This window comes from Meriones unguiculatus, chromosome 10 (genome assembly GCF_030254825.1).
Source record: "Meriones unguiculatus strain TT.TT164.6M chromosome 10, Bangor_MerUng_6.1, whole genome shotgun sequence".
NCBI classification, from domain to species: Eukaryota; Metazoa; Chordata; class Mammalia; order Rodentia; family Muridae; genus Meriones; species Meriones unguiculatus.
The window spans coordinates 84,635,338-84,660,156 of record NC_083358.1 but is presented as its reverse complement, the minus strand read 5'-3'; the positions used below and the strand labels follow the sequence as shown (position 1 = coordinate 84,660,156).

The window sequence follows — 24,819 nt, the reverse complement described above, 5'->3', positions numbered from 1 at the left end:
CTGGCCTTTTTTCACATTTCAGCATGTCACTTTTGAAGCCCAAGTGGCTTTATGTGCACAAATACTCTTCTCAAACACACGGGTCCTCTTACTTTTCATCATAAATTTTAATAAAGATAATTATTTTGCAAGTTTATCTCCCTTTGAACATAATAAGTATATTTATCATTCTTTGAAAGATTTCACAATGAAAACTGTATAGCTTCCGGAGTTTTTTTTTTCCTAGCCAGCAAACAAGGTTCACTTTGTTGGATACACTTCCCTGGTAAAAACAGAATTTTTTTTTTTCAAATAGGAATTTTAATTTAAACATTGTAATGTAAACATATTATGTAGTCTTAGAGCTAGGAATAGAATGTCATCCTGGAACCCTAAACAGCAACTTGTGTTCTGTAAAACTTCTTAGCTTTGTATTTAATCCAAAGATTTATGCAACTGCACCAAGAAAATTAGTGTTAGACTTTTCTCAACATTCAACGTAAAACATTACACATAATAGGCTGAATGGGGAGGAATTGTGATTAAATGCCAAAAATGTAAACACGAGAAAGTAAACATGAAAACAAATCACTTTAAGAAATCATTTAATTACAAGAAAATTAGCCTGAAAATTGCAGACTTCTAAACAAACCGTCTATAGAAAAACAACAGCTCATTTACCGTTGTGGGTTTGTTTATTTCTCCTTCAGATAATCCCATCTATTGAACCTAGTCTTTTCTGGCAAACATTAGAATATATGGGGTCTTTTCATGTTTAATATTCCATAAAACAGAACTCGCTTTCTTCCTGAAATGAGAATGATTTTGCTTCAGAGAAACTTTAGATTGCTCTCTTGTGACTACTTCAACGAGCCCCTCCCCAAAGGCATCAGGAAGTCAGCCACGGAGCGGCTGTTTTACCCATGGTCCCCGTCATTCACTTCATTTTACCAGCCCGAGTACACATTCTGAGAAGAGCTCCCGAAGTCCCGCAGTTTCAAATTCCTTTTGTAACTCCTCCAATGTTGAATACTCTTTGACTTCAAACGCCAGAAACCTGCATTATGCAAGAGAAGCTCATGAATATGCGTAGATTTGTCAGAGGATAATTACCCATTCAGTTGCTTTTGCATCTGCAATAGTACTAAATTATACCTTTTGTGTTCCGTTTGTACTTTTGTCTCAGACAGTACACTAATCATTTTCTCTTTGCATTTCTTTCCACTTGAGTCCACATCTACTTTGGAGGTTTTCTGAAGAACCAGGTACTCCTAAATGATAATCAGTATGTTAAATGCAGACCATGTGCTGAATGGCAAAGCCCTGTTGTGGGAGCCAGAACCCACAAGCATTTTCCTGCCCGAGGGGCACTCTCAGGATGCAGCAGTAAGACAGCTACAAGATATCTTTACGGAGGTGCAGAACATTGCTCCGGTGAGTGCCCTGTAAAGAGCAATTAAAAAAAAAGTACTCACCTCTAAATCTGGACTGGACAGCTACTAGAGGGGGCTATTTAAACTCTGTTGTTTAAACCGGTTATTTAAACTACTTATTTAAGCTGGCTGCTCACACTTTCTGTGCCCTAGTTAGCGAGCGGACTCCACTCCGGGACTCCTAACGTGACCCACCTCCTGGTGATACTGGGACTACTGAGAGAAGTGAGACACACACACACACACACACACACACACACACACACACACACGAGGCACTTCCGGGAGGGACACGGCACGGAACACAACACACCCCTAACTGCCCATCTACACATGCACTGTACCTTCCTGGCCCCAGTATACAATCTCATGAAAAAAAAAAAAAAATCAGAGAAATTCATGTAAAATGACACCTTAGAGAGAGTTATTTTAAAATATTCATGTCTCTGAACTAGTGGAATTGTAGTCGTAAGAACAAATACACGTTAGTAATTCATTATTCTGTTGGCCAAACGCTGCATTTATCCTAGTGTGCACGAGCTGGTCACAATCAGAGCTCAGGTAAACATGACTGAGGAACCTAGTACCCATTTTCATCAGCTAGTGTGTTACCCTAAAGGTTCAAAGTTTATAATGCACACAGGCTGCCTCAGAATAGGTGGTTGCTCGGTTAGGCTCCCCTGCTATCTACAGATCAAATCTAACTTCTTACTTTCCCCACACCAGAACCCAGCAAGGACTTGGTTAAGCAAATGTCAAAGGAGGTTGTGGTAAGGACCTATCTTGGGAAAACTCTGGGCTGTTGTTCTGCAAAGCTTTAAGATTATAGGTTGTTCATGCTAAATCTGTTTTAAATAAAATCTCTGTATCTGTGCCTAACCCCCCCTACTGACAGCGTAAAACTTACTGAGTTAGCTCTGAAAAGGTTTAAAACATAATGAGCAGCTTTCCTTGTCTGGCCCCTCATAAAACAGGCTTGCGGGCTTCAGGATGAGGGCTTGGAAGCCTGAAGATGATGGCTTTGAAAGCAGCTGCTGAGACAAGTCAGGTGGAAAGAAGAAGTCGGGAGGAGGTGACATGCTGACAGTCCTGCCGACCCAACCCGCTTCCTCTGAGGCTGGCTCTCCGCTGTAAGGGACAAGCCTTTCTTTCAGGAACTACAGATACAACACTGAAGGATCAGGATGCGCTTTTTTGCACCTGCATATGTTAGGAATTTTGCAGACTGCTCACAAACACACTCCTTGCTGTGCTGAGCTATGGAAAAATTAGTATGTACCAACTTTCCATGCTCATTTATACAACTGCAGCTTATCATTAATATGAAACAAATACAGGCCTGGGACTTTTTCAAAAACTGTTGCTGGTGCTGGAGAGACAGCTCAGAGGTTAAGAGCACAGGGCATCCTTTCAGAGGACCTGGGTTTGAGTCTCAATACCCACAGAGCAGCTAGAAGCTGCCTGTGGCACCAGTTCCACGGGATCCTACACCCTCTTCTGGCTTCCTTGGGCACTGCACCTGCTGCCTCGACAGGCAAAACACCCGTGCATGTTAGGAATAAGCAAATATCTTTTTAAAACTATCGCTTTCATTAAGTGGAATAATTTTTAATTTATTTTAGTTTTTCTGAGACAGGGTTTCTCTGTGTAACAGGTCTGGCTGTCCTGGAACTCTCTCTGCGGGCCTTGAAGATCTACCTGTCTCTGCCTCCCGAGTGCTGGAATTAAAGACTTACACCACCACACTCTTAAGCTTTGGAAGTTTGTAGCTATCGTTAGGAACAAGATATTCAGTTTAAAAAAGAACTTGAGGTGGGGCAGGGGTTAAAGAAATGGCTCAGTGGTTAAGAGTATGTCTGCTCTTCCAGAGGACCTGTTAGGTTCCCAGTTCCCACTTGGTAGCTCAGAGCCCACTACGACTTCAGCTGCAGGGGATCCAACACCTTCTTCTGGCCTCTGTGAAAACTAGGCACACATGAGATGCACAGACAGACAGACAAAATACCATACACACAAAACAGAGAAATATTAGAGAATAAAGAAAACCAAAGGAGAACTTAACATGATAATAAGTACAGCAGAAACACCATGCTTCCACTATCCTGTCCTTAGAAAACACACTTAAAGAAACACCACGTTTTACAGAAAGTAGATTCATATTCAACATTAAATTTCTGGCACCTTGATGTTGCTTCTGTCTCCTTGTAGTAAAATCAGTATTATTTTACCCATGAACATCAGTCTTCCTGTCAGCCTTAACTCGGAAGCCCACTTCTCCACAGCTTTGACATATTTAGTCCTTGCTCTCATGTGATCTAAATGCAAAAGAGTTATCCACAATCCGTCATCCCCGGCCGTGCTTTCTGGCAAAGTACACTTCGCACTGCTGCCTGCAGTCTCTGGCCGGCTGAGGACGAGCCTCAGATTCTGCTGAACCCAAAGAACCAGCTCGTGGACCATAGGTTCTGACAAAAGCTTCCCGGCTTCGTCGAGTAACTTTTCCTTCACCGTAAGACACTGGGCCCTGGTCAGCTGTTCCGAGTTGACCGAGACCCCGGGTAGACACGAAGGGTAGCCGGCTGGTAAATGGAACACCAGCTCTAAGGGCACGGCCTCACCCACAAGTCCTTCAGCTGTCGTGTGAATTTTCAGTACAGCCCCATCTGTCTCTGGAAGACATCCAAAGATAATCATTAGCTGTACATAATTCAATCGCAACGGAATACTAATCGCTCAAAATTTCCCTTTTAAATCTCAATTTATTTCTCATAGGAAAACTCTTGAGTTATTTTATGAAGAGACACACAACGAAAAAAAAAAAAAAACTGATTTAGAGGTCATTTCCCCCGGTCATAAAGACATGTGAACAACTCCACGCAAACGTCCTTGCAATTTGCACTTTTTAGCGCCCAAAAGAGTAGTTTTGGTTCATATCACTCCCTTTCACATTTCACTGGAACTTAGGAAAATCACAGATCCACTCTTACAGGTGTTCGGTGGAGAAGTCCGCTCGAAGTTACCCATGGTGAATCACGTGGAGAGCGAGGTGGTGGCAGGGCTAGGAGAAACGGATGGCTGGGCGTGATACTGAAGGTGATGGGGCCTGCTCTTCTCCTCCACCCTCGTCCCTGTCAGCACGGAGGCAGCCTGAGGAGCTGAGCCTGCACGGGCGTCCATTCAGCACCCGCTGGCTCCCTGAGAAGGGGCGGGGGTGGGGGAGCGCACCTAGGAGATGACATGAACGATTCTGCTCTCTTTCAGGTGTGCTCGGCTTCACCACTCTGACACGTTCCACATCACTTCACCCCACTTTCCAAAAAGCTGATGAAATGTCAGGCCAGTTCATTCTGCAGGGGCCAGAAGCGCCCACGTCGGAGAGCGGAGAAGGGAGCCGGGTCCAGAGGCACGGCTGTGGCCTGCTGCCCTGGGCCTTCCTCAGCCTGTCCTCCGCCTCTCCTCAGCAGGGGAGCCGCCAGACCCCAACCCTGGAGGGCTGCCGCAACAATGCAGACCTGAACGCGGCCCCCACGAAGAATCTAACAGAGCTCGAAAATCACTTCTCAGCCATCTGATCCCAATGGTATAGAAGAGCCTTTGTTAAGCAGATTCATACGGGGCCAAGCACATCTGTTGCAGAGGTGTTCTTTAATGGGTGTCAATATCAGCTGCGAGGAACTATTTTCAGACATCATCCAGAACCACAGGCAGGAACCATTCCAAAGATCATACTGTCTTTTCTTTTACATGTGTAATGTATATACCAACAAACCTTTCTAAATCTAACGGCATATGTGCTTCTAGAACCTATCACACACTTCAAACCTCTTCCTTCTTCCTTCCTTAATTCTACTATCATTATTACTACTATTACTCTGTGTATGTGTGTGTGTGTGCGTGTGTGTGTGTCAGAGAACAACTCAGGAAATCATTCTGTCTCATCATCTTAGAGGATTCTGGGATTGTCAGGGCCATGTGCAAGCACCTCCACCCACTGAACCACCTCACCAGCTCCAAGTTTATTCTTCCTTTCATTGCGTTCCTCTTCTTAACGAGACAGTTTACTGTCAAAATAGGCTCCCATAATATCCGTTCAGTTCATATATTTTGCTCTAACGGGGCTTTTATGGACCTGCAGACAACACAATCCTCCAGCAAGCCTGCACGCTCTCTCAAGAGGGGGCAGAATTTTTAAAGATCTTCATTTATCCAGCAACTATCCCTGGGCACTGTCAACCCCTCCACACTGTGCTGTTTGGAAAACAATGCGGAAGAAGCAGATCTGTCACAATGGCTCAATCCCGTGTTTCAAAACATGACGTAAAGGGCAGGCTCCGTCTTCCCAGACCTACACCTGAAAGGGCTTCTATTAGAGATACGTGAACAAAGGTTTCTTTTTTTTTTTTTTTCCTTTAGAGATTTTGTGTGAGAGAGAGAGACAGACAGACAAACTGACTCTATGTAGTACCGGCTGGCCTTGGCCTCGCTATATGAACCAGAGAGCCTTCCAAGTGCTAGAATTAAAGGCGTGAGCCACCACACCCAGTTTTCAGCGTGTGCCAGTGTTAAGTGTGCATGTTTGAGTGTGTGTGTTGAGAGACAGTTCCCCACGGTCTCTCTCAGTCTGTAGGGCGTTCCTCTGGGCGAGAAAGCACAGGACAGTACACATAGCATAGTCTTTTAAGACGAAGGCTGAGAAAAATTCTACTTTCATAAGACTGGAAGGTCTATCTTTTTATTAAATGTATTTACCAGATACATAAAAACAAAATTGTATACATTCACGTGGTGTTCGTGGTGATATTGTGATACCCTCACGGTTTAGATCAGGATAAACTTACTGGTCTCCTGAAGACTGTGGGGTTCTCAAGCTCGGTGTCCCTCAGCTGCGACGAAGACCCTGGTGTGCAACTCTGCATGTACACCCACCTGCGCTCGGCCTCGTTCATTACAGTCTGAATGTAAACCGCACGCCACAGGCTCATCTGTTTGCATGCTTGCTCTCCGGTAGGCGGCGCTGTTTTGGAAGGTAGTGGGACTTTAGGAACGTGGGGACTGCGGGGGTGGAGGTGGAGAAAGTGGGTCTCTATGGAGTGGGCCTCCAAGTTTACAGTCTGGCCGCACTTCCTGTATAATTTCTGCTTCCTAATCAACCTAGGTATGAGAAAACTGCCTCGTTCTCCTGCTGCCACGGCTAAGAGCTCTTCCTGTAGCCACTCTTTGCCCACCATGATAAACTGTACTCTCACTATGAGACAGGGAAAAAAAAATTGTTCTCTCCCATTTTTATGAGAGAAGTTTGCTCACAATACATCGTGAGATGTGGAACTAGGAGACTATATATATATATATATATATATATATATATATATATATATATATGCAAACATGCTGGGTGAGCAGGGAGCAGTACTGTCTGTTGCCACTTGAGGGCGCTGCCTCCTTACTGCTGAAGGTAGGGAAGATGCTACTGGCCCAGAAGCTGCAATGGCTGCAGCACTTGGCCACATATACATATATATATCATATATACATATATATCATATATACATATATACACATATACACATATACACATATACATATATACCTTATTGCTCTCTCCTTTTTATTCTTCTCTCTGATAACGAAGCATCTTCCTCTCACAGCAAATCCTACCATCCTTAGCGTTTTGTTCTAATCCTTTTAACTTCTTATGCTTTTTCTCACCCTCCCTGCTTCTTTCTCTTATTTAGAAAATGTCTGTTTAAAAAACAATCCAAAACACTGCAAAAACCCAATGCGGTTAATTCCTCAACAAGCTTCTGACCCATCTCTCTCTACCCCTTCATTGTCAAATCTCCCTAACATGTAACTCTGGCCACCTCTTCCCATTTTCTCATAAATCAGCCTCCCCATAACTGCTTAAACTGTGACCTCTACTGACATTTCCTTCTGGAGCACTCTTCTCAAACATGACCCATGACCTCTAAAATGCTACAAGGAAGAATGGGGAGAGCTTAGTAGGCCTGGTTGCTTACAACCTGCACACTCCCAAGCAAGGCCTGCTGTCAGGACCGGACCAGGGCTACCTATAAGAGATGAGTCTGAGTCCTTACAATATTCTGTCTGGTAGGAGTGTGCTTTGTACGCCTAAGGGTTTGAACCCCATGGTCCCAGACCAATTGGATGATGTCCACTCGACCATAGGACTGCAATGGGTCTTCTTGCTATGCAGGTGTGCCTGCCGACTTGAGCCCTGCTAAAGCTCATGTTTTATTGTCCTGGGACACTAACATCACTGTCCAAAGCTTCACTCTCAAACAAAGCTAATTTGCTAATCACCTCCTAACCACTACTGTGTGGGGAAGAGTGCACTTTCCCAGTAGGCACCAGTTCTCACAGTCACACAACACTGCTTGGAAAATTGGAAAATCTGGCGTGCTTGTCCACGTCTACCAGAGGACCACATCTGGGAGCTTGCTCATTGATTCTCCTGTACCCTTCTCTCAGCTGAGTTACTAGTATATAACGAAATGAAGCTCTGAGCTGAACAGATTTTCTGAGTCTTGTAAATCTTTGAAAATCACTGGGTTTCTCCCACCACGGCACCCCTCTAATGCTGACCTTATGCTGTCCATTGTACTTTGAACTCATTATGGTATTTTCCGATGTAAAATTATTATACTTAAACCAAATTAACTTTTTCTCTACCTCTAAAGTATCCCAATTTTGTCTTTAAAGAATAATACCCTCCCCAAATGGAGAAGGGATTGATAAGAAACATGTTCTATAGTTACAGAGGCTTTAAGTTTATGCCATTGGCTTAGAAGCATGGATCCCATGAGTGCTGAAGTCCTTGGGACCTGTGGTATAATAGACCTATGAAGGCATGCACCCTGTTCCCCTGACTTGTGAGTATACTTGCCTGCATGCCAAAGGGCCTGCAGACCTGAGGAAGGATGTTGACATGCGGAAATCACTGAATTGTCCTGAAGTGGGGAGGGGGCAGGTGGAGGTGTATGTGGATTTTAACAGAGAAGGAAACATATCCACTGGGGCAGGAAGCTCTGCTTTGGGACCTGATGATAGAGGAAAGGGGCCTTCGGGAATGGGGCACAGGTACACAGCAATGCAGCTGAGAAAGGCAAGCCGGTGAATGCCCCAGAGGCTTGTGGGGCGCACAGAGCATCATTTCCAACAATCTACTTCATCTGCTGAAAACTGACTTTGGACTTCTAACCCTTAGAACTTCAGTACACTGAAGATGTGGGTTTCAAGCCACCCATATGTGAGGATTGACTGCAGAGGTCACAAGTAGCTACTGCGGTAACCTGGCTGTGCTACATAAACCCAGCATGTCCTAGCCCAGTGCAACACAGGAACTGGCCAACAGTCCAGGAAGCTGTAAGAGGGCAGGCAAATCTTTGCAAGTTTCTTTCTTTCTTTCTTTCTTTCTTTCTTTCTTTCTTTCTTTCTTTCTTTCTTTCTTCCTTCCTTCCTTCCTTCCTTCCTTCCTTTCTTTCTTTCTCTTTCTTTCTTTCTCTTTCTTTCTTCCTTCCTTCCATCTTTTCTTCCTTTCCTCCTCCTCCTTCTTTCTCTTTGCTTCTTTTTCTTCTTTTCCTCTCTTCCTCCTCTTCTTTATCTTTTTAGTTTTTCAAGATAGGGTTTCTCTGTATAGCCTGGGCTGTCCTGGAACTCACTCTATAGTCCCTGCTGGCTTCAAACTCATAGATCTGCCTTCCTCTGCCTCCTGAGTGCTGGGATTTAAGGTGTGGCTATCAAACCCAGCTCTTCCTTGTGCTATTTTGTGGTCCCAGTCAACAAACAGACTAGCAATGGGAGTGGGGCACCCTAGCTCTCGTTTTAAGAAACTAGGAAGGAGACTACTACTTGCATATTCAGAAGAAAAATGGCTTTAATTCTTGATGTTGAAGGAGTCATAGTATTCCTAGTTGATCTCCCTGGCCAATGTCACACACACACACACACACACACACACACACACACACACACCAGAGCTGCAAGCTAAGGCTGCACAAAATGGCTCTATCTGCATAAGAAAACAAGAAGACCTGAACAGACCCTGTTCTAATGTTCTAATGTCAAGTTGTGGTGGGAGAATGAAAAAAGAAATCACAGAGTCTTTTTTAAAACTCATTTTCTTCCCCAAGAACTCTTTAAAGTGTCTATCTTACCCTTGCATTTTTGATCTGCCTTAGTATCTATAGCAAAAACTGGCTCCTTTTTCTCCCAAATCTTTGTGTGTCTCATTCATTCAAAGTCTAACTGTTTTTTGTTTTCTTTTTTGTTTCCTAACAAAAAAGAAAATTGTTCTACTCTAAAGTTATTATGTGCTTTGAGGTTATTTAAAGTTATTAACAGCTTAGCACGACAATGGGTAACAAAGAAATAACTGTACATCTGATGTTAATCTTTGTCCCTGGCCCACACAACAAGACAGCTATTAACTCACAAACATCACTCTCAATAAGCCTGCACCCTAATGAACTCATGCCTGCCCTACCACGGTAAAATTCCCAGAAGACGCAAGACTGTTTTCACCTAGTCTAAGCCTTCCACAGAAAGACGCAGGGTTCACCTTCTAGCTCACTATTTACACAAGTCAGTCTGCCTTGCAACAATATTGATGTTATAACTACACCTCAAACTCAAAGAGATTCAACTCTTACCCTTCCTAGCCCAGGTACCCAGAGAACTTAGGAAGCTGCGGCTGGAGGATTGACAGTTGGTGGCCACAGTCGGCTACAGCAGTAGACTCTGTATTAAGATAATCAAACCTTAACCTTTCCTAAAGGCACACGAAAGAAATCATGTTCCTAATATGGCAGACAACAGAAGTTCAAACTAAAAAACAAACAAACAAACAAAACACTGAATTAGAACCCAGATTCCACCCTAACTCTATTTTTCAAAGTTTCTCTTACTTCATCACCTACAACACATGACACAGTTTCACCACAGTGACACCAGCAAAAGTAACCAAAATATATGAGAATGGGTTCTTCGGGATTTATTTAGCGTGCATGGAGAAACCGTTCACTAACTAGACCCAACTCACATTCTCTGTGCATGCTTTACTTTTCCCAGTTCTTACATAACCTCAAAGCCTTTGCACAGGAAAGCACTCAAAAGCCTCCCAGACACTCTGCACTTCATGAGACCAGGACTTTCTTTGCTTCTACTCCCAGGCCACTCACCAAAAATATGCATATATAAATGCTTATTTCATGCTTCACCTGGCTTCTCACATGATTTAAATGTCCTCATAGAAGAAAACAAAACAACCAAAAGGAATGGAAGTTAAAGATGGCAATTCTACCCTTTCAAAATAAAGTTCAAGACTGTGCTGATTTTAGAGAGCTGAGTTCAGCCAGACAACCAGCACACAACAACTGTGCCAATGTAATGGTTTTACAAGACAGTGGAGTCCAAAACCGGAACATCAGGGTTAACAAAACACAAAAACCCACTGGGAAGCTATTGCAAGCCTATTGTGTCACACTGTTGTACTACTGTTGTGCTATAATGTGATTCCTCTCATGTTGAAACTTTTAAATCTGTGAGATGATTCTCGAACTGCAACTCCATTAATAATGACCACTGAATGAAGGTGTATGCTCTCCATGACCTCACCCGGAAAATGGACAACACCAGCTTCACCTGCCTCAGAAGAGACTACACACACACACACACACACACACACACACACAAACACGCTCGCACATGAAGTGGAACATGGGCCCCACCCCACCTCTGGACTGTTCTGAATATGCACTAGATCCTGTTGGAGGAGGATCTTATGCACTGGGTCTTCAGATGCTGATTTCAGTGCCCTGCAATCTGGTTTATGAATGCTGAACCACCTCCTGTATCCATGTGATGTAAGGAATCTTCCCCAATTATCCCTGATTGGTTAATAAAGACGCTGAAACCTGTGACTGGGCAGAAGAGAGGTAGTCGGGGTTTAGGTTTCCAGGCAAGAAGAGGGGGAGGAGAAGGTATAGCAGGAGAGAAGAAGGAAGCCATGAAAACAGACTGATGAAGCAAAAGCTGCCTGAGAGTCATGAGATTGGCAAATGATTGGCTTTCATGTGGGTTTTAAGGATTAGAATAGCTCAAAATCTGCCCAGCATAGTGCCTCCAGCTTAATCACAAATCATAGTCTCTCTGTGTTAATCATTGGGGAACTAGCTGGTAAAAAACAAACAAACAAACAAACAAAAAACTACTGTTCTAAAACTTTCCTGTATTAATGTCCTGTATTAATAAATATATACAGAATAATTCATTATATAAGATCCCACCTATACTTTTGTTCTAAATGCTCAAACCCTTTTTTCTCAACATGTGGAGTTTTTGCTAAGAACTTTTCCTCCACCAGCCCCCTTACTCAGTGGAATGAGACACAGTGCCAAGTCCAACCCTGTAAAGCTTGGTGGACCAATCCGATCATCAGTGATCTTCAGTGCAAACTAAAGCTAAGAAAACCTCTCTTCAAGACCCTCATAAAGATCAGGAGGTGTCAGGTGACCAGTCAAACCTGCCACCTGAACAGACACATGGGATGGAGGGGAACAGACTATTTGGTCCACCCCCACTCCTTTCCCACAGCTAGAAATATGATGTTTATATTCTTTGTAACCCGAAAAGATCGTTACACACAGTGCCTCTTCCTTCGAACTTACTCTAACATCTGAGTGGCCAGAATGTAAACAGATTCCCTCAGATTCTTGGCATCAATGAATCTCCACTAAACCAGACCCATTTGTTCAAGCCTTTTCAACTCAGGGCCTTTAGAGCTGGCCCTTAGTGTCTGCCTGGGTTTTCCTGGACTGTCTTACAGAGAAATGTAGGCCCTCGGCAAAAGTCTTCTAATTCCACTGAAGACAAGAGAAACTTACTTGGTGGGGGCCAGGGAAGGAATAATGGGGTACAGAAATAATGGGGTACACCCTCAAACCCAAAGTGCCACTGACAGTGTAAGTGGTAGTCACACAGCCGGCTACACTTGGTCTGCTCCGAGAAAGCCTTAACTTCTCACAGTTCCCAGCGGGGATCAAACCCCCCTATTTCAACTGCTGAGTGGTTCTACTCTCCAAAGAACGTTCTAGTAACAAAATGTCCGAAGTGGTTACACTGAATTCCTCTATAATTCAATTACTTATTGATGCCAGAACACTGAATTAAATTAATTAGGAGGCATGGCTTGAAAGTCAGGCTCAATTTAGCAGCAGATAAAGGGCCACAGTGTTCTCAACATTAAGAAACCATCCTCTTTCTCTCAGTGCTTCTTTTGGGGATTTTCTCTGACCTATCAAGAGTATTCTGGCCAACCATGAATTCATAATGTAAAACACCATTTTTTTTTTTTTTTAATGTCACGGGACATCACAGGTTTGCTTCTCCCAGATATTTGCAAGTGAGTCAAGATACAAGAACTCAAGAGACATGGGTGATCCCTTTAAATATCCACCTCAGGCAGAAGCAATTATAGGAACCCAAAGCCCCCTCAATCACAGATGTTGATAGCTTCCTTAGGTCTGGCACAATTCATACTGTCTTCTTAGACATAAACCGATTTATGGTCAGATAGGCAATTTCAATAGTAGTTACAGTGTAACGTTAAGGATAGATCCTATTGACCCCAAAATGTGCATAATGTATTTGGCAGCTGAGAAAAAAAAAATCAGGGTCATTTTCTTCTGCACACTTTCCCAAAAAGGGGACATTTGGGGGCACTGGAGATGCCTCGGTGGTTAAGAGCGTTGGCCCCCTTCCGGAGGCCCCTGGGTTCAGTTCCCAGCACTCACATGGCACAGCTCAGTACACATACATGCAGGCAGGCAAAACACTCATAAACACACACATAAAACTTTAAAATGTAAGTGTGTGACAGGAGAGGACCAGTTCCTTAAGGGAAGCCAAGACAAGAATGGAGCAAGTTTCAGCAATAATAATAATAATAACAGCGATGCAGATTAAAACCTCCCAGAGAGGCCCACGTTAGGAGAAGGCGTCCACGAACGCGGGCTGCAGGGCAATGACTCCGGCACAAGTCTGGAATTGGCTGCCACCGTTCAGCAGCCTGGAAAACGTTGAAAATAAAAATAAAAACCGTTCTCGGGGCCCTAGACAACAAAACACTGCGCAGTCTCGTCAAGGATGCACGACTACTGATGGGGGGTCATTGGCTGTTTGGGGGGAGCTGCATTTCCACGAGGAGGGCTGTGAGCGCCCTGTGGGGGAGGGCACTGCGAGCGCAGGCCGCGCCCCTCCACCCGCCCCCCACCCCCGCCCGCGGCTGCGTGACTCCCGGGGCCCCCCGGCTCCCCGCTGTGGCCGCGGGGTGGGAGGCGGGGTATTCACCTGAACAGCTCAACATCTCCCACTCGCGGGGCCCGCAGAAAATTGCGGCCAACGCTGAGAGCTCCTCCCGCACAGCCTCCGCCATATCCGCGCGCCCAGAAGCCCAAGCCGCTTCCGCCGCCCCTGGGAGCAGAGCGGCCCACGGCCACACGGGGGCGCCCCGGCCCCACCGCCGGGCCGGGTGCGGATGGCGTGGGAGGGGGCGTGTCTGTGGGCGTGGGTAAATGCCTGGAAGCTCCGCCCAGACCTTCTGCTCTGTAACGCCTAAGCGACCTCACGCCAGCTTTTTTCCTTTGCTGCTTTCCAGAGCTGAGAGAGACCTGTAAAGCCACAAGTGCCCCACAAGAACACGCAGGCTGTGAACCCACCGTGTTTTATCTATACTTGGCTGGGAGGGGATGGGGAAAGTGAAAGAAACTTAAGCAAACAAGTGTCCCGGATCCCACGGAGAGCAAAACACAAATTCCCCATCCTTGTGTTGCTCTTAGTGATCCCCCGCGGTCAGGGAATTCCAGGAAAGACATTGGTAATGACCTCCAGGATACTGACCTGGTCACTAGCCCTGGGATTATGGACAAGGTCTGGATGATCTCAGAACTTTCCTGTCAAAGATGCAGATGAGGAAGAGTGAGGAGTGAGACTCTAGCTATTGGGGTGTGGTCCAAAGCCACAGGCTACCTTTTCAGAGGTTTGGTGCGGTTTGGCTTGGTTCAACTCAGTTCAGTTCGGTTTGGTTTAGCTACTTGATGCATACAACATAATATGTCTATTACCATTGTGATTCCTGAATTTAATGGTGAAACCACCATTTTTAAATCTTGATCTAGACTTAAAAGCATGCACAGTAACCACAGGATAACCAAATCAGTTTCAACTTTGTTTTTAGTGAACAAAATCTGTTACATGTGGTGAGTAGTTCTGTCTAGCTGTGTTTGACCTGTTTTGTTTTTTTTTGTTTGTCTGTTTTTTGTGTCTTTTTTTTTTTCCAAATAAAAAGTTTAAACTCTACAGCTCCCAGAAGCTGTTTGCTTGGTCAGGTAGGTTCCACACCTTTGGTTTACATCAGATATAACATTGTGTGTGTACATCAAAGAATTTAGGTAAGTCCACAGTGGTTCTTTTAACTGACTTCTACAAAAAAAAAAGAAAAAGAAAAAAAAAGTGAATAATTTTACCTGACTCACGTTACTATCACTATCATCATTTCTTTTGCTAAAAGGGGAATCTGAAAAAGGAAGAGAAATTGGCTTCCAAGAAGAGAAAGGAAATCTGAGAAGATAGACAAGAAAAGCTTTCCCTAAGGATGCCCTGAGATTTCAGTGACCCCAGGCAATTAGGAACCATGTTGTGCACATAATTAGAAAGATAAAGGTTTATTTAAACACATAATTATCTATAATGTGGCCAATTTGTATTAAAAGAAAGAAAAATACAATTCCTTTGAGTTATTTCCAAAATAGCAGTTCAAGCCAAGTTCAATGGGTTCATAATTAACTGCCAAAGAGACCTAGGGAACAGATTACATTTTTAATTTACAGTATCACTCTGTTATTCAATTTTAGTTTGAAGTCCAATGTTACTACTAAAAGCAATGGGAAAATATTAATTTGGTTATTTTTCATATTTGTTAAGATGGTTCACACAATAACCGAACAGCCCTCATCCTGTTTTTTAATTTTTCAAATTCAATGTGTGATATGAATAAAAAACCATGAACAGTGTGATTCCAGTCGTCAGCGGTATTAGGAGGAGCTCACCGGTGTCTGCTGTCAGCAAGGGGTCCATGGAAATTGATGTAAAAGTACAGCCATCTATTATCATACTTAAAATTTTCTGGTCAGTGGGTTTCCTCTTTGCTTTCCTTTCTCCGTTGATTCCTTAACCTGCTTTTCATACTTCATTTAGCATGTTTAAATAAAAAGTCGCTGTGAATGTCTTTTAAACTGACACTGTGCCGAGACACTGAAGTCCCATGAATACGTTTCTTGCACTCTGACATTTAGAAATAATCATCACAGAGGCAGCGTAATGTCAGCTTGATATTTCTCACACTAGGAAAATAGCAGGTACATGGCAGATCTCTGAATCTACCGCACGGTAATCATTTTTCTTGTAATAAATTTTCTTCCAGTCAACCGGCTACTGAAATTCTAAATATTTAAATGTGAAATGGATGTCTACAGTATTATCTGCCTCTCTCCCCACTGCCCACAAATACACATGCCAGGGAGTGCTTTGCTAAAACAATATTATCTTTCTATGTACTTTTCTTAAAAAGTAGTATCCCCAAGACTTGAATGGGGAAGGGCTGTAAACTCTCACCTCCAGTTAAAACCACTAATCCAGGAAGTCAGTGTAAAGAGGTCGTTTCTTTAATTTCCCCAGAACAGCTCTATCTGTCTCAAGAGTAATATAAACTTAAATACATGTGTCTAAAATCATAAGTCAAAACCCACTTGCACAAACAAATAATATGCAATTTGAAGATGATTAGGATACGTGAAATGTTAGTATCCTGGGGAAAGCTAAGTAGATTTAATGAGAAAAATTATGACCTGAGAACATTTAAAAAAAAAAAAAAACTTTCAAAAACCACCAGCCTGAGGATGTAGCTCAGTGGTGGGGCATTTGCCTGGGTTGAAGTTCAATCAGCTTCCTAAGTGGATCTAACTGGGAGAAGTTGAGCAGCTGCATCTGTCTAAAGAGTTCCTGTGTTTACTCATTTCTCGAAATGTTCATGGATTCTCTGTGACTGTTGACCTGGCTCTGTAAACCGCTTGTTGAGATAGAAGGATGAAGCAAGATGTCCTTGTTTTCACAGACTCCACTCCTCCATTTAGGTAAGAGCAGTCACAAATTCTTTCACCATGTTGTGGGTACAAGCACTGCCACGTTGTGTTAACCAAGGTGAAGTTCAGTGTCCTGACACAGTTGAAAGGAGGGAGGGTGGAGTGTACCGTGCCACTGCCCACAACTTGCCCGGAGGAAAAACAATTTTGAAATGTTCCGGAATGTTGGAGGCTTCCAAAAGTGAGCAAATGGGTGCTCTTAATTGACCATAGATCTTTCTGTTCTGTTACAGGGTCAGAGTTGTAAAATTATCTCTCGCCATGATGTCGAAATAGAAACAATGAAATTCTGTGAGAATTTGACCCAGATTTCTCTTTTGAAGAAAAATATGCCAGCACCGTGTCCAGATAATCTGTATTCACTCCAGCATATCCGTCGGTGCCTGCCTGTGCTTGGCTCCTAAATACAAATGGTATCAAAACAGTTCTAGCTTGCTTTGTGGGAAGCTGTCCCCAGGGGCAATGTCTACTGTAATTTCAGTGCTTGTCAGTGTTATCCAAAAAACTCATTGTTGTCATCAGTGTTTTAAGGTTTGTTTAATTAAAATAATATCCAATACTTAATTTTGGTTGCTACAGCAAATGTACTTACTAATTATATTTTCTCACAGCATATGAGTAGGATAACCAGTTTTTATTTTATGAGATCAAGACTGGGGGTTGTGTGGCACTTAAAAAAAAAAGAAACTTTTCAGAAAGGAACTATAAATGTACAAAGACTGCTGCTTCAGAAAGATAGTTATTGAAATGGAGGGAGATGGAGGAAGGCACCAGAGCAGAGTGGCAAAAAGTGGAGCCTGGGTTTCTTAAAGGCAAATAAACAGAAACACGATAGAAGGAGGAAAGAAGGTATGAAGAGAAAGGGAAAGAGAAAGGGAAATAATGAGAAAAAAAAACCACAAGGTAGAGAAGAAATGGATTCATCTTAAGCAATGACGGTCTGAAATTTTACTCAGTAACAGCATGGGAGCTTTGAGTGGGATTGTGTGAAGGGAAAGTAAGGAGGCCATAGCTTCTTCTTTTGTGGGTTTTATGATCTTTATAATGAAAGTTGATTTTTTAAATTTAACTTTATTTATATAAATATTTATTACAATTTATTCACTTTGTATCCCTGCTGCAGCCCCCTCCCTCATCTCCTCCCAGTTCCACCCATCCTCCCTCTTCTCCTCCTGTGTCCCTAGTCCCCTGATAGGGGAGGTCCTCCTCCCCTTCTATCTGACCCTAGCTTATCAGGGTCTCATCAAGCCTGCCTGAATTTACTCAATATACCATTTCTTCTGGGTATTTAAGTTCTGAAAACCACCCAGTTTAAGAGGAAAAGCAGAGGGAAGGAAAATAAAACACACCAAAGCTGATTTGAGAGGATAGAGGTGGGAAAAGATGCTGAGTCAGAAGTTAAAAGGTTCTGACCTGAGATGCTTAAAGGATTTATGGCTTACGAAGGCTCAGATGGGAAATGCACAGAACTTAAAACTTCCTTGGCTCTAACAGCATCCACGAGGTTTTCTCTCACATGTTCCGGTCTGGAGATACCAGTGTCTAGAGCCAAACTTCTCTTTTGTGGCTCTGTTCTCACCTGATCCCCAATTCTGTATGGACCATGATGGCCTGGGGTGTTCCAACCACCATGCCCACATCCAGCCAGAAGAACACTGTCTGTTTGGATGCTGTTGGCTAGATCTCAATCCATGAATGTCCCCGTTTAAAGGGAATCTGAACAAGACCATTTTTAATCAGGGAGATGATACACTCATCCAAATAGTGAAGAAGAAATGAAGTAATGATAAGACATCTTCTTATCATTTTTTTATTATGGAGAAAAGGCAGTGCCATGGGCAGACCACTGATGTGCCTGCCACATCAAGATGCTGGTCATGAGACTAAGTTGTCATAAAACTCTGACAACCCAGCACTCCCCCATCCCTTGAACCCCACCACCTCATGCCCTATCTTACTAGCCTGCCTTACTTTTCTCACATTTACCACTGTCTGAAGTCATTTTTGTTTGTTTGTGTCTTATGGCTTCCCCATGCTCTAGTGTCAAAAGCTATGTCCTCTCCAGGTCCATAACCTGAATGTGATAGTTTTGGTAGGTGTGGCCTGTGAGGGTTGACTATGTCATGAGCATAGAGCCCTCACAAATGGGATTAGCATCCTTACCAGAGAGGTGGAGGGAACTTCTTGCCCTTGGAACCAAATAATGAAAAAGAGAGAAAGCCCACTTTTCTCTAAGACAGCAAGCTGGCTGTCTTAGTTAGGGTTTTATTGCTGTAAAGAGATGCCATGGCCATGAAAACATTTAATTGGGGCTGGCTTACAGTTACAGAGGTTTAGTCCATTATCATCAGGGAAACATGGCAGCAGTCAGACAGACATGGTGCTGGAGAATTCTACATCTAGATCACAGGCATCAGGAAGACAGAGTGACACCGGGCCTGGCTTGAGAATCTCAAACCTCAAAGCCCACCCCCACAGACACACTTCCTTCAACAAGGCCATACCTCTTCATCCTTTCAAATAGTCCCATTCCCTATGAGCTACGGAGACCATTTTCACTAAAACCACAAACAACCCTCACCAAATACTGCCAGTGCCTTAATCTTAGACTTCCCAGACTTGAGAATCATGAAACATGAATTTATGTTGTCTATCAGTTACATGGTCCAGTCTCCTTTGACTGGAGAGCATCCTTGGACATCACACAGATCGGAGGATAAAGAACCTGTCTCCATCACTAAATCAGGCCAGTTTGCCCTCAGTGATGACTCATGTTCCAAGAGGAACTGGAGAGGACCATTTCTCAGAGGCTGAAGCTTTCTGGATAGAATATGACAATGCAAGATGTCTTGAAGGGTGGGGCAAACATCTTTGATATTCTTTGTGGTTAAGGCTTAATCGAAGCGTAGAGTTCTGCACACCACTGGGGTTTCTGTGGTCTAAATACTACTGACCCCTAGCACCAAAAGAAACCTCCAAACTTTCCTGCCGAAGGTTAAAAAGATAGGAGTGTATGGCTTGACAGCAGTCAACTGTCGTAGTCTGAGCTGCTTATTGTCAATCTCTAGTAACTTAAATTCCCCAAACAGAGAGATATTGCAGGCTCCAATCTTAGCTCTTGGAAAGCAGAAGGATCAGGAGATCGATGCAAGTCTGGGCTACATAAGACCCTGTCAAAAGAAAGAAAAGAAAGATAGATAAATGGTTAGATAAAGAAATAAATTTCCCAAACAGGTTATATTTTTTGACAGATTTATTTACCTTTTGTGTTTTCCTGCACGTATGTCTGTGCACCACCTGTGAGTAGTGCACAAAAAGGCCAGAAGATGACGCCCCTACAGACACACTTAGGTATGAGAGTTATGGACAATTGTAAACCTCTGTGTGGGTGTTAGGAATCAAATCCTGGTTCTCTGGAAGAGCGACCAATGCTCTCAACCACTGAGCCATCTCTCCAGTCCCAGAGTTCAAATTTCTTAAGTGTAGAATTCAGTAAATATTTGTTGAGACAAACAAGTATTTATAATTAGCTGTTAGTAGACTCATTTCTTTGACAGTTACTGAGTACACAGTACATGCTAACTACATAATGAGGTCTCAGAAAGTCCATGAGTGTCTTAGCTGTGAAGAGACACTAGTAAACCATGGCAACTCTTATAAAGGAAAATATTTAATTGGGGCTTCCTTACTGTTTCGGGGGTTTAGTCCATTATCATCACAGCATGAAGCATGGCAGCACGCAGGCACACATGGTGTTGGAGAGGTAGCTGAGAGTTCTACATCCGGAGGAGCAGGAAGAAAGAGCGACACAGGACCTGGCTTGAGGATCTGAAACCTCAAAGCCCATGCCCAGCGGCACAGTTTCCCCAATAAGGTCATACCTCCTAAGAGTGCCACTCCCTATGGGCCTATGGGGGCCATTTTTATTCAGATCAGCACAATGAGTAAATAAAACACAGTCTTCTCTGCCTTCCAAGAGTTGGGCATCTAATGTATCTGGGACATGAGCTCCTCCTGTGATGGAGCTAGGTGAGTGGAGGCCCACTGCAGAGGACCTAGGGAACCTGTTTTGGCCATTGTGATAGAGGCTTTTCCATCACAGTGAGAAGGAAGGGAAGAGGAGAGACTGAGTGTGAAGTTTTTTGCTCATGTCTGCCAAGGTTCTTATCTTATCACCAATTCAGTACTTTGGGGAGGTAGGTATTAGACTTCTGCCAATAAGCATCTGTTGAGTGCCTTCTGATACTGGAAATATTGCACCGGGTTCTTAGGAAGCTTTAGTAATGCGGCTTCTTAGTGATCAGTGTTTGTAGGACAGCATGAGAGACCAGGCTCGAAAGATAACACATTTGATCAGCAGCAGGAAACCACAAGAGTAGACAAACTTCCCTGCCTGCCTCTCAAGACCATATATTTGCCAGCATTGGAACAAAGATGTAATTGTAGTCTTGGTCTTTTTTCTTAATCACAATCTGGATCAAAATAATAGTTTTTCTGTGGGAGTGTTTCTGCATTTTCCTGTTGGTTTTCACTTTTTTATATTGTTCTGTTTTCAGCGGGGAAAAGTCAAGAAAATAGAAAAAAAAAAAAAAAACAAGAAAGAAATAGAAAACCTTCAAACATTCTTATCACCTACTAACCCCACTTCAGCTTCCTCCTCTGTCTCCCTATCCCTCTCCCTCCCACTCTCCCACTCCCTCCCTTCTCTTTCTCCTCCCCCTCCTCCTCCCTCAATGGAACATTTTTCTTAATTTTGACCAGGAAGATGGCTCAGCTTGAACACATTTCTTGCTCAGATTAAGTGACCTGGATTTAATTCCTGGATCCCATGGAGAGCTGATTCTCAAAAGTTGTGCTCTGACCTCCACTTGTAAATAATAATAAATTTTAAAAGAAGCTTTTTTTGAGACAGAGCTTCTCTGTATAGCCCTGGATGTCCTGGAACTTGCTCTGCAGAGCAGGCTGGCCTCAAACTCACAGAAATCCACCTACCTCTACTTCCTGAGTGCTGGGATTACAGGCATGCACCACTATGCGTGGCTTCCCGCATTTAATTTTTTAACTAAAATCTAAATTATTTCTCTAACATTAAGGGTTTTCTTTTAAGCTTTAAATACTTATTTATTTCATTTTATGTTTATGGGGTTTTGCCCCCGTGTGTGTGTGTGTGTGTGTGTGTGTGTGTGTGTGTGTGTGTGTACCACCTTCATGCCTGGTGTCTGAAGAGGCCAGAAGACAATGTCAGATCTCCCAAAATTGGAGCTACAATGGTTATGAGCTTTCATGTGGGTGCTAGGAATGGACGCTTGGTCCTATGCAAGACCAACAAGTGCTGTTAACCACTGAGCCATCCCTCCTCCTCCTCCTCCATTCTTAAGGTCTGAATCCCATGCTCCCTCAGAATCTGAGTTTAGGACTCCTCTTCCATTTTTACATCCCTCATGTCTGTGACTCGCCGGACCACACTGTAATTGCTCACATGTCTATAGTCCCAGCAGTGAGATGTCATGAGATGCAGGAGATATCTCTATGGCATCTTTAGCTGTGCCCCCAACTCTTAACACAGTGCCCAGCATATAAGAAGCTTTCCTCTGTAGTCTGAACTAAGAACAAATGGATGACAGAAACTGGGGAGATGGCTCAGCCAATAATGTGCTTGTAGCACTCATCTTAAAGAGCTGGGCAGGGCCATAGCACCCGCCTGTAATCCCAGCTCTGTGGGGGCAGAAACAAAAGGATTGCTGGAGTGTTCTGGACAGCCAGTCTAACCAAAGCAGCAAGTTCTGGGTTTGCTGGAAGACACTGTCTTAAAAAATAAGATGGAGAGAGATTAAAGAAGATACTGGGTATCAACCTCTGGCTTCCACATGCGCCTTCACAGAGAGGGGGGGGGGGGGCTGAATGAGTGCTTTAATGTAGTGTATAATTAAACAGGTTAGGGTTCACGCTGCTCACCACCTCCGCTCTGACTTTTACGCCACTGCCTTATCTATTGAACATATCAACATACTGACACACAGCTATGTTGAGCAAGCCTTTACTTGATTCACATTTGGAGTTAATGGAGAAAGTAGGAATGGACAAAGGATTCGGTGTTTTCTCTTCACACAAAGCCTTGTAGCAATATACAGGACTAATAAGGGCAGACTTCTCACATTTCACATTTGAATCATAGTTCACAGCTGTCATGTCACCTTCCATATGTGTACGTGTAAATGACATTAAGGGGATTATTAGAGATTATATATAAGATGGAATTTGGACATCCTTGGACCTAGTCCAGAAGTCACCTGCTGGGTGAATCTACCCATTCTTATGTCCCATATTGATATAAGAAAGTGCATAGCATCCAATCCTCGCTAGAATTATGAAATATTTTCTCCCGAATGTGTAGCTAGAATGTCATGCTTTATTACTGTAACGGTTAATATTAATAGTTATTAAAATAGTTAAGTCACAGTCCAAGTGGCACGTGCCTTTGAGCCCAGTAGTTGGGAGGCAGAGGCAGGCAGATCTCTATGAGTTTGAGGCCAGCCTGGTCTACAAAGTGAGTTCCGGGACACCCCGGGCTACATAGTGAGACTGTCTCAAAAAAAAACAAACAACAAAAAAGTCACTTGAAAATACCTCATGATATATAATAATCAACCAAAACTGTTGAAATTAAGACACTCCTAGATCATCTTTCACTTTGTTACTCATGATAAGTAGTTCCTTCACTCTCTCTCTCGCTCTCTCTATATATACATACATTTATATATATTATTATATACAATATAGTTTACACATCTGGTGCCAAAACCCTTGGTTTATACTTGTATTATTATATCTAATATATATAATGTGTACATATTATATAGACTATGTATGTAATATATAATATATATAATGTATATATGTATGTGTGTGTGTGTGTAGGTATAGATTTAGATAGCATCTAGATTGAATTGTTTCTAAAAGTTGATGTTGAAACTCACCTCCAGTATAAGAGCATACAGGGATTATAATTAAGGAAAGAAAATTGCTACAAAGTTCTGAAATACGGTGCTGGTGAGCTGCACACACATGCATACATCACACACAGACACATGCATGCACACACACACACGCTCACACACACGAAGAACTTCTGCAATGATGCAGTGAATCGCCACCTTTGCCCTAGAATTTGAATATACGACCTTGTGGTTGAAATCAGATCTTCAAAACAAAGCACGGAGAGGGAGGCTACAATGTTCTTACTTTTTTTCCTTATGGACTATTGATTTCAATTTTTAATACCAAAATAAAGTATAGATTTATTTCTCCCAAAAAATAAGGGTATATAAAAAACCTCACATTAATAAAAGATTGGTAATTATATAAAAAAAATCTGGTACTTAATCTTAGCCAATCAATATAATTTTACAAATCAAAATAAAACTCTTCATCCAAAAAAGGTGGACCTGGAAAAAACAAACATGAAATGTAAGTGAAAAATTATGAATTTTTTTCTTCCAAAAAGTACTAAGCATTTTTTTTCTCAACAAAAAAAATTAAGTTAATTCAATAAACTGCCTTCATGTTTTAATGTACTATCAGATTCAAAGAAAACCTAACTTCTGGGACCCCCTTCCCCTCTAGAGAAGGAGCCATTCCTCACCACTGTCAGAAGGGACAAACAGCTACTTGCAGTGCCTGTTAGCATAAGAAAACACAGGCTGGCCTCTAGGCTCAGCACCTGTGGCTCTTCTCATCTACCCCCTCTCCTGCCCTGAACTGCAGCAGCTCAAGGGCTTCCCTTCCCTCAGCTGCTCATTCCTATATAACCCAGATAGTTCCAGCATGCTTGAGCTCGGTGTTCTCTCTCTCTCTCTCTCTCTCTCTCTCTCTCTTTCCCCCAGCTCTTGCTCACTCCTTCACTCCTTTGCCCTTAACTCTCTCTGTCTTCCTCTCTTGCTCCTCTCTCTCTCCTCTCTCATGCCCTGGCCATGCTTTATCTACTACATTTTCTCCCTGTTCTGGACTTTTCCAGATGCCTCTGGCTATACAGTCCTTCATATCTACAATAAAAACCTTCCCCTCAACCATTCCTAAGAGCTGTCATGTCCTTAGTTTACACATCTGTGGCCAAAACCCTCGGTTGATACTTGTATTTGAGGAACTTCTACTCAGATCTTTAAAATATAAAATATGTAACTTTCTAGTACAGG

The 24,819-nt window shown here is 43.0% G+C and overlaps 1 protein-coding gene across 3 annotated transcripts; it reads right to left on the bottom strand.

Moving 5' to 3' along the window:
• Nucleotides 1-88: 88 nt before the first annotated feature.
• Nucleotides 89-13,940, bottom strand: Rwdd3 (RWD domain containing 3). 3 transcript variants are annotated; one of them, XM_021644460.2, is made up of 4 exons: nucleotides 13,779-13,935; nucleotides 3,594-4,081; nucleotides 1,135-1,250; nucleotides 89-1,036 (listed from the first exon to the last, which is right to left on the bottom strand). In XM_021644460.2, the coding sequence occupies exons 1-4, from the start codon at nucleotides 13,861-13,863 to the stop codon at nucleotides 922-924; spliced, it is 804 nt and encodes a 267-aa protein (XP_021500135.1). In that variant the 5' UTR covers nucleotides 13,864-13,935; the 3' UTR covers nucleotides 89-921. The 3 variants fall into 3 exon arrangements, with proteins under 3 accessions (XP_021500135.1, XP_060248799.1, XP_021500137.1); XM_060392816.1 differs by lacking the exon at nucleotides 1,135-1,250; XM_021644462.2 differs by lacking the exon at nucleotides 89-1,036 and having other exon boundaries at nucleotides 1,174-1,250; nucleotides 3,641-4,081; nucleotides 13,779-13,940.
• Between the last annotated feature and the right edge of the window lie 10,879 nt (nucleotides 13,941-24,819).

What these genes read in the sequence shown, in the direction of transcription:
- Rwdd3 (XM_021644460.2), bottom strand. Translation starts at nt 13,863, where the DNA reads ATGGCGGAGGCTGTGCGGGAGGAGCTCTCAGCGTTGGCCGCAATTTTC. An exon ending in GGAGATGTTGAGCTGTTCAG is followed by an intron (nt 4,082 to 13,778) that starts GTGAATACCCCG and finishes GATGTCTTCCAG; the next exon opens with AGACAGATGGGGCTGTACTG. An exon ending in GTACAAACGGAACACAAAAG is followed by an intron (nt 1,037 to 1,134) that starts GTATAATTTAGT and finishes TGCATAATGCAG; the next exon opens with GTTTCTGGCGTTTGAAGTCA.